The sequence below is a fragment of the Haematobia irritans genome, chromosome 5 (genome assembly GCF_050003625.1).
Source record: "Haematobia irritans isolate KBUSLIRL chromosome 5, ASM5000362v1, whole genome shotgun sequence".
Classification (NCBI taxonomy): domain Eukaryota; kingdom Metazoa; phylum Arthropoda; class Insecta; order Diptera; family Muscidae; genus Haematobia; species Haematobia irritans.
Genome location: NC_134401.1, coordinates 110,582,945 through 110,593,648, shown reverse-complemented (window position 1 = coordinate 110,593,648; position 10,704 = coordinate 110,582,945). Strand labels below are relative to the sequence as shown.

General features: G+C 31.9%; 1 protein-coding gene across 1 annotated transcript in view; it reads right to left on the bottom strand.

Moving 5' to 3' along the window:
- Positions 1–3,769: 3,769 nt before the first annotated feature.
- LOC142239993 (cyclic nucleotide-gated cation channel subunit A-like) overlaps positions 3,770–10,704 on the bottom strand; it is a 50,108-nt gene continuing 43,173 nt past the window's right edge. The window contains exon 2 of the mRNA XM_075311717.1: positions 3,770–4,293. Within this exon, the coding sequence (XP_075167832.1) occupies positions 3,770–4,279 (510 nt within the window). The 5' untranslated portion in view covers positions 4,280–4,293. The remainder of the gene's footprint in view (positions 4,294–10,704) is intronic.

The following is a 10,704-nucleotide window of genomic DNA, read 5'->3' as shown; positions in this document are numbered from 1 at the left end:
GAACAAAATCTCTGGATAATTCTTGGAAAATGTTTTAAACATCTATATGTGTTGTGTTTATTTAAGGAAAGTAAGTAAAAAAAAATGTAATTACTTAACAGTTTGGATTTTTGCCTTTTTATAGTAGAAAACGCCAATATCACTTTTGTGGAATTTAAGAAAAAACTATATTCATGGAAAAAATATATTTCTGTCATTAGGTGACTAAGGTAGCATTAGAAATTCCTGGAACTACCGCTATGGCCATGTTAGCTCGAATGGTCAAGGGGACCATTTAGCGTATGAGTTGCGAAAATTAGAAATTCCTTGAACCAGTCTAAAACACAGTCATATACTTTCATGGATTTGCAAGTTAAAAATATTTGTTAAAAAAAATATTAAAACCAAATGTCTACAGTTCCTGGAATTTGTTTTAATTCTATTTGTGTTGTGTTTTTGATTCAACCAAAGTAAGAAGACAGAGAAAATGCAATAATGTTATTATTTAACATTTTAGATTTTATGTGAGATTAATGAATAAACAGAAATTATTAGTTGTGTTGTACTAAAAAAAAAACAAGTAAGTTCGGCCAGGCCGAATCTTATGTACCCTCCACCATGGATTGCGTAGAAACTTCTACGAAAGACTGTCATCCACAATCGAATTAATTGGGTTGTGTTATCTTAAAACTTCTTAACATCGTTTTCTAAATTGTGAGTTAGTCCATACGTGGTACATATTAGGTATGTATAGGTAAGTCTACAAATGATTACGAATCGATATGGATTGTTGCACGGTACGTAGAGAGCCAGAATTGAAATATGGGGGTCGCTTATATGGGGGCTATATACAATTATGAACTTGATATGGACCAATTTTCGTGTGATTGGGGATCTATTTATCTGAGGGCTATATATAACTATAGACCGATTGGACCTAGTTAGGCATGGTTGTTAACGACCATATACTAGCACAATGTACCAAATTTCGACTGACTCGGATGAAATTTGCTCCTCCAAGTAGCTCCAAAACCAAATCTCGGAATCGGTTTATATGGGGGCTATATATGATTATGGACCGATATGGACCACTTTTGGCATGGTTGTTAAATATCATATACTAACATCACGTACCAAATTTCAACCGAATCGGATGAATTTTGCTCTTCCAAGGGGCTCCGGAGGTTAAATCTGGGGATCGGTTTATATGGGAGCTATATATAATTATGGGCCGATTTCGACCAATTTTTGCATGGGTGTTTGAGGCCATATACTAACACCACGTACCAAATTTCAACCGAATCGGTTGAATTTTGCTCTTCCACGTGGCTCCGGAGGTCAAATCTGGGGATCGGTTTATATGGGGGCTATATATAATTATGGACCAATTTTTGCACGGTTATTAGAGATCATATACTAACACCATGTACCAAATTTCAGACGGATCGGATGAAATTTTCTTCTCTTAGAGGCTCCGCAAGCCAAATCGGTGGTTCGGTTTATATGGGGGCTATATATAATTATGGACCGATGTGGACCAATTTTTACATGGTTGTTAGAGATCATATGCTGACACCATGTACCTAATTTCAACCGGATCGGATGAAATTTGCTTCTCTTAGAGTCTCCCCAAGCTAAATCTGGGGATCGGTTTATATGAGGGCTATATATATATGGACCGATGTGGACCAATTTTTGCACGGTTGTTAGAGATCATATACCAACACCATGTACCAAATTTCAGCTGGATCGGATGAAATTTGCTTCTCTTAGAGACTCCCCAAGCCAAATCTGGGGATCGGTTTATATGGGGGCTATATATAATTATGGACCGATATGGACCAATTTTTGCACGGTTGTTAGAGATCATATACCAACACCATGTACAAAATTTCAGCCGGATCGGATGAAATTGGCTTCTCTTAGAGGATCTGCAAACCAAATTTGGGGGTCCGTTTATATGGGGGCTATACGTAAAAGTGGACCGATATGGTCCATTTGCAATACCATCCGACCAACATCAATAACAACTACTTGTGCCAAGTTTCAAAGCGATAGCTCGTTTCGTTCGGAAGTTAACGTGATTTCAACAGACGGACGGACATGCTCAGATCGACTCAGAATTTCACCACGACCCAGAATATATATACTTTATGGGGTCTTAGAGCAATATTTCGATGTGTTACAAACGGAATGACAAAGTTAATATACCCCCATCATTTTAAAGTTAATGGATGGGAGGTGGTATCCATCCTATGGTGGAGGGTATAAAAAAATTGATCCAATTAAAAATTAATTGATACTATTAATTTTTTTGATTGATTTTTGTTTCAATAAAAAAATTTGTTGAATCAATAAAATTTTTACTTGAATATGTTTTAACTCAATTAAGACTTTAATTGGAAAATTTTTCGTCAAAATGTTTTTCTCTGATCATCAGCATTCAATTCCGTCCGTTGACATTATGTGATATCCTATGCAGTTTGTTCATTAATTTTTTGTCTTTTTTAGATGACATTAAAGTCTATCAGTTTGAGTGTTTGTTCATGAGTTTTCGATAGTAAATCTAAATATCTGGACAATTCCTGGAAAATCTTTTTTAATTTCTATGTTTGTTTGTTGATGCAAGGAAAGTAAATAGGCATATCAAATGTCATAACATTTGTATTTAAAATTTCCATAAAATGCCTACATCAGTTTGCTGAATTAAAAGAATATTCATATCATATGGCTTCCGTTAGAAACTAATTTCGGTAGCTTTTTTTATAGCTCAGTGTAGAAATTTACATCGCTAGGGGAACGAGGCAGCATTAGTAATTCTTCGAGCAATCCCTAAAAACCAGTCTCATAGTTTCGTGAATGACCGTAAAGGAAGACAAATGCCCATTTGAGTATTTGACAAAACGAGGTTGTTGTGGCCAAACCGAAACGTGGTCATGTTCAGCGTTGCCACAATGAATTTTTATTTTGGACCAACATTTATCCAAAATTGCCCATATAAAGTTATCAAGAAGATCAATGATGTGGTATAACGCATTCAAAAGGATGACAGCCCTAGATCATAGATGAAAGTTGTACACCTGGAACGATTGGCTCCTTACGGAACGGATTCTGTGCCTATTTGGGACGAACAGGCTTAAGAGGGAGGCAGTGTTACGAATTAGATATTTCGAGATATAAGTTTATTTAAATTATTTTTTTTTTCGAACTTAAATTAATATCATTTAAAATTTTTCCAAAATTTTACTTCGATACAAAAATTCTGTCAAATTTTTATTTATATTTATTTCTATAAAAATTTTTGCCAAAATTTTATTTCTAAGAAATTTTTGTCAAATTTTATTTCTAAAGAAAATGTTTTCAAAATTTTATTTTATAGAAAATTTTGTCACAATTTTACTTCTATTGAAAATGTCGTTAAAATTTGATTTCTATTGAAAATTGTGTCAAAATCGGTTTCTATAAAAATGTCAAAATTTGACTTCTATAGAAAATGTCAAATTTGATTTCTATAGAAAATGTCTTCAAAATTTGATTTCTATAGAAAAATTTTATAAAATTTTATTTCTGTAGAAAAATTTATTAAAATTTTAGTTAATTAGAAAATCTTGTCAACATTTCATTTCTATAGAAAATTTAAAAAAAAAATTTTATTTCTATAGACAATTTTGTTAATATTTATTTCTATAGAAAATTTGTTAAACTTTTATTTCTATAGATAGTTATCGCTTCTAATGAAAAAAAAAAATTATCTAAAATTAAACTTTAACTTTAAAATTGTTTTTAAATTTTATTTCTGTACAAATTTTTGGGAAAATTTTATTTCTACGATTAACGTTGCCCACAAGTCACGTTTGGCCAAACAAAATAAATCCGAATAGCCTAAGGAACGAACATTCGCTGTACGTCGATTACCAGTCCGATTGCCAGCAATTTCCAATACAGACACTTCACCAAACACAGATCCAGCACCTAAGGTGGCAAAGACAGTTACACCATCATCGGCCACCACAGAGAGTTTGCCACGTTTCACAATGTACATCTCTTTGCCCACATCACCTTTGCGACAGATGTAATCGCCGGGACTGAAGACTATGGCTATTTCCGCTTTTAATTTATCAGGCGGTGCGGGAAGAACTCGCTCCTCATCGATAGCTCCACTCTGTGACCAGGTATAGACAAACCAACCAATGACGCGTGCCTCCAGCTCATGGCCTACCTTGCGAAAGGCCATATATTGTTTGACACCATACATACGATTTTGAAATTCCACACGGGCCACATTCATATCGGAGATCATGGAACCAATGTTACCTGGGATAGATTATTTTAATATAGAATTACCGAAAAGTTTTCTAATTGGTAGCATGATATTACAGCTCAACAATAAAAGAAAATTCATAAAAGTAAATAATATTAATATGGAAGAGAAATGTACCTTATTGGCTTCAAGGCTGAAGGCGGAACGTAGGATACCGTTGTATTTACCCCTCAAACAAAAGAGATCCTTTTTGCTCAATCATGATTTCACTTGATCAAATTTTATAACACCATCACCATAGAATGGTGATGGGGGTGTAATAGGTTAGGTTAGGTTGAAAAGAGGATTCAGGTTGCCCTGTTTCATGTCGGCTGACATACATCAAAGCTCTAATTTTTCTTTCCATCCTACCATTATATTTTACCGATCTCCCGATTTGACTCCTTATAGAAGCCGTAATTTTGTATCCCATTTTACTGAAAATTGACATCTAGAGGTATTGTAGGCCCACCCAGACCCAGTGACTAATTTAGACTTGATCGGTCCTGTTTTTAGTAAAGCCTCCATATAGACCGATTTCCCTTTCAAGGTTCCACTTCATTTCCTCTTTTTTTAATAATGGTCTCAATATTTCAATGTTACCCCCCACAAATGTTATGTTTAATAATTCAGTAGGCGTAGCTTAGGGTATGATAAAATCGGTCCTGCCCGAATTTTTTACTTACTTGTTTTATGGTAAATATGCGTTGCATCCTCTCTCGAGATATGTTCAGCTCATGAGCAAGTTTTCTATCACTGCGGCGTGGGTTGCAAACAAATCTGGTCTTTTCTGATCAATATTTTATTTCTATAGAAAATTTTGTCAAAATTTTTATTTCTATAGAAAATTTTGTAAAAATTTTATTTCTATAGAAAATTTTGTCAAAATTTTATTTCTATAAAAAATTTTGTTACAATTTTATTTCTATAAAAAATTTTGTTAAAATTTTATTTCTATAGAAAATTTTGTCAAAATTTTGTTTCTCTAAAAAATTTTGTCAAAATGTTATTTCTATAGAAAATGTTGTCAAAATTTTATTTTTATAGAAAATTTTCTCGAAATTTTATTTGTATAGAAAATTTTCTCGAAATTCTATTTCTATAGATAATCTTGCTCAATATTTTATTTCTATAGAAAATGTTGTCAAAATTTTATTTCATAGAAAATTAGGTCAAAATTTTATATCTATAGAAAATTTTGTCAAAATTTTATTTCTATAGAAAATGTTGTCAAAATTTTATTTCTATAGAAAATGTTGTCAAAATGTTATTTCTATAAAAAATTTTGTCAAAATTTTATTTCTATAGAAAATTTTGTCAAAATTTTATTTCTATAGAAAATTTTGCCTGAATTTTATTTCTATAGAAAATTTTGTCAAAATTTTATTTCTATAGAAAATGTTCTCAAAATTTTATTTCTATAGAAAATTTTCTCGAAATTTTATTTCTATAGAAACTTTTCTCGAAATTTTATTTCTATAGAAAATTTTCTCGAAATTTTATTTCTATAGAAAATTTTCTCGAAATTTTATTTCTATAGAAAATTTTCTCGAAATTCTATTTCTATAGATAATCTTGTCCAATATTTTATTTCTATAGAAAAATTTCTCGAAATTTTATTTCTATAGAAAATTTTCTCGAAATTTTATTTCTATAGAAAATTTTCTCGAAATTCTATTTCTATAGATAATCTTGTCCAATATTTTATTTCTATAGAAAATTTTGTCAAAGTTTTATTTCTATAGAAAATTTTGTCAAAATTTTATTTCTATAGAAAATGTTGTCAAAATTTTATTTCTATAGAAAATGTTGTCAAAATGTTATTTCTATAAAAAGTTTTGTCAATTTCTTTTTCCTATAGAACATTTTGTCAAAATTTTATTTCTATAGAAAATTTTGTCAAAATTTTATTTCTATAGAAAATTTTGCCAGAATTTTATTTCTATAGAAAATTTTGTCAAAACTTTATTTCTATAGAAAATTTTCTCAAAATTTTATTTCTATAGAAAATTTTCTCGAAATTTTATTTCTATAGAAACTTTTCTCGAAATTTTATTTCTATAGAAAATTTTCTCGAAATTTTATTTCTATTGAAAATTTTCTCGAAATTTTATTTCAATAGAAAATTGTCTCGAAATTTTATTTCTATAGAAAATTTTCTCGAAATTCTATTTCTATAGATAATCTTGTCCAATATTTTATTTCTATAGAAAAATTTGTCAAAATTTTATTTCTATAGAAAATTTTGCCAGAATTTTATTTCTATAGAAAATGTTGTCAAAATTTTATTTCTATAGAAAATGTTGTCAAAATGTTATTTCTATAGAAAATGTTGTCAAAATTTTATTTCTATAGAAAATGTTGTCAAAATGTTATTTCTATAAAAAATTTTGTCAAAATGTTATTTCTATAGAAAATGTTGTAAAAATTTTATTTCTATAGAAAATGTTGGCAAAAATTTATTTCTTTAAAAAATGTTCTAAACATTTTATTTCCGTAGAAAATTTTGTCAAAAATTTATTTCTCTAGAAAATTTTGTCAACATTTTATTTTATTTGTTGTTTTGATCTCAGCTTTAAAACCATTGCGTTGACTAAACTACAAGAGTAGCTTAACCAACAGAGGAAAATAATGTTTGTCAAATTTATTTGGGCAAAGCCCCATAGACTGCAAGATGGTTGGATGGACGTTTCGGAATTACCACATTCCTCATCAGCATCCTCTACTTGCAGAAAGCTATCAACCAATTAACAGAATAAATTCAGGCAGTTCATCTATAAAAAAATTTGTCAAAATTTTATTTTGGTCCGTTCGGACCAAATTGGCAACCCTGGTCATGTTGCTTCGAGTGGTCACAGGAACCATGATGCATATGAGTTACAAAAAACTATAACGAAAACGTAGTTTATACGACACTAAGTACGGAGGATATGGACATAATGAATGAAATAACGAGCGAATGGATGGATGAATGCTTTTGTATCATCGACATTATGTGATACCCGATGTAATTTGTTCATTAATTGTTCTTTCTTTTAAATGATGTTAGAGTTTGCCAGTTCGAGTGTATGTCTGCCAGTTTTTGATATTAAAACCAGATCTCCGGGTAATTCTTTGAATATATTTTTTTAATTTCTATGTGTGGTGTAATTGATTCAAGGAAAATAACTACATGGATAAAACAAATAAATGTTTTTTTTTAAGATTTGTGCAAATATTTCTGTCACCAGGGGATCAATGTAGCGTTAGCAATTCCACGACAGACCCCAGAAAACACTCACATAATTTCGAGGAAGCCCTTAAATGAAGATGAATGCGCAAATCAGTACTTGAAAAAAAAAAGATTGTTGTTGTCAAAGTGAAAAGTGGCCACGTTACCTCGAATGATCAAGGGGACCATGATGCGTATGAGTTACAAAAAAGATAGCCTTGAGTGTAGATTATACGACACCGAGTACGGAGGATATGGATATAATACGAATACAAATGCATGTACCCTGCTCATTGTTATCATCAAAATTCATTTCCGTTCGGTGACGATATGCGATATCCTGTGTAATTTGTTCGTTACTTTTTCTCCTTTTGAAACGACATTAAAGTTTGGCTGATCTAGTGTTTATCCATGAGTTGTTGCGGTCAAAATGAAACGTGGCCATTTGACCTCCAATGGTCAAGGGGACCGTAAGGTGTATGAGTTATAAAGAAAAATAACCTTGAGTGTAGATTATACGACATCAAGTACGTATGATATGGATTTAATGATTGTAAGAATTAGCGAATGCATAACAGAATGAATGCATGAATTGCTAGCATCAACATTCATCTCAGTCCGATGTGATATCCTGTTCAATTTGTCCATTAATTTTTCTCTCTTTGTTTTTAAAGACATTAGAGCTTATCCGTTCGAGCGTTTGTTTATGAGTTTTTGATATTAAAACTAAATCTCTGGGCAATTCCTGGATTTTTTTTTTGAATTTCTATGTGTGGTTTCTCGATTCAAAGGAACGTAGCTACACAGATAAAATTTAATAACATTGTTATATAATAGTTTATCACAATGGACTGAATAGTCTAAGTGAGCCTGAATCTTAATCGGGCTGCCACTTTAACCTATATAATACTTTGCCAGATTATTGCATAAAAAAAAACAAACATAAGTTTTGCGGAAGTAAAAAAATAATCATGAATTTGGAAGTTAAAAATATTTGGCTTCTTCTTTTTCCCATTAAAAATCAAATATACATTTATAAAAATATGTCGGGTTTTCCTTCCTGACGCTTTAACTCCAGAATGCACGAACCACTTTCCACGGTTTTGCATTCGTTGAAAAGGTCTCGCGCTTTGTATGGTTTATAACAAAGAAAATTCAAGAAAAGTTTCAACGGAAAAGCTTGAAAATCGTTTTTTATATACAGCGCCATCTCTGATGCAACTCCAGAACGCACGAACCGATTTCCACGGTTTTGTATGCGTTGGAAAGGTGTCAGTCACTGCGGGGTTTATATTAAAGAAAATTTAGGAAAAGTTTCAAGAGAAAAGCGGGAAAATCTTTTTTTACATACAGCGCACATTACAAAAATGTATAATTTGAATTCGTCGCAGTTGCTTTTGTTATAAAATGATTTTTTTTCGCATGACAAATGTTCGGAGAATGTAGAGAGTAATCATGTGGTGAAAATAGGGAAACTCATTTTTTGCTATCTGGTGCGGGGAGGGGGACATCCCCCTTGCCCGACTTTTTCAAAATTGGACCAAAGTTCTCCTATTTGGGTGAAATTTCCAAGGAAGGTTAGGGGTTATGTCTAGACAAAACCCGCTACTTTATTTTTCGATATTTGGTCGCGGAGGTGGACCACCACTTTATACGATTTTTGTTTAAAGTACAGTAAAAAAACAAAAATTCTCTGATTTACTTGAGATTTACAGAAAACACGCCGTGAAGTTATGAATTTAATATTTGGTCGGGAAGGGGGACCATGGAACAAAATTATCCGATTTGCCTTAAATTTCCATCTAGACAAAGAACAGCCGCTTTATTTTTCGATATTTGGTCGAAGAAGGGGGCCACCCCTTTGTCCGACTTTTTTAAGTACAGTGAAAAAATTAAAATTTGTAGACTTGCTGAAATTGTACGGAGAATTTGGGAGATATTATGAAATTTATATGCGGTATATGATTTTTTTAATATTTGATCGGGGAAAAATAAATGGTCACGGAGAGACCTCATTTCTACTGAAGTGCATACCATGAAACAATTCAATTTTTCCAATTTACTTGAAACTTACAGAGGATGTTGGGTAGGTTATATTATTATAATGGATATCTGATTTTGTAATATTCGGAAGGGAAGAGGGTCCTCCACTTGCTCTGCTGTTTAAAAATTGGGCTTATAATTTGCTTAAGATTTGCAAGGACGTATACACAATATATGCTATATCATTTTTCGACATTGGGACGGGGAGGGAGACCTCCTCTACAACTAAAAAAACTAGAATTGTCAAATTTACTTGAAATTTACAAAGGCCGTAGGGGAAGGTTATGAAATCAATATGGTGTACTTGATTTTTGGGTATTTAGACGAGAACCTTCTCCTTGCCCCACAATGTGAAACTTGAAGGAAAGTTTACAGATTTTCTTGGAATTTGCAGAGTAAGTGACGTTCTTTTACAAAAAATTGAGCAAAATCTAATCTTCTCCGATTTACTTGAAATTGAGAGATGATGATTAAATTTATACAGGGTACATGATTTTTCGATGTCTGGTTGGATAAGGGGAATAGTGAAGTTGGGGAGTTTGTGAAATGAATATAGGGTACGTGAATTTACGATATCTGGTCGGGGAGGAGCGAAGGAGGGCGGTACCCTTTTGCCCCATTTTTTGAAAATAGAAAGTAGAGGATTGTCCATAAATGGGAACTCGGTACATAATTATATAATTTTTCCACAGGCTTCTGCCAAACTTTTTTAAGTAAAAACTTAAATGTACATGAAGTTGACAAGCAATGTAGGGGGTGCTTCATTTTCCAGTATATGTTTGGGAAGGGCATGTTCTCCGTGTCCAACACTTTAACAAACGTTAATATGGTAAATTTTTAAGTACTTTTACTTTTTCCATTTTACATCTGCATAACCGCCCTATTTCTGTGTATAAACGAAAAAGCAAGTAGTCCGAGTTTTTTGAAAGTGGTAAAGATTGGATTTGGCAGCTTTCTACGATGAGAACAAAGTTCATCAAGAGGTTTTCAGGTTCTTCGGACGGCTGAATGTTTTCTACAACTGCCTATTAATTTTTATGAATCGAATAATGAAACTAATATTTCTGAATTGTAGGTCACTAAATTTGCACAACATCAAAGACATGTTGCTTAAAAATAAAGAAAGTTTAATAAAATAATTCTTATAAGTTTTGTTTGAACATTTTACTAA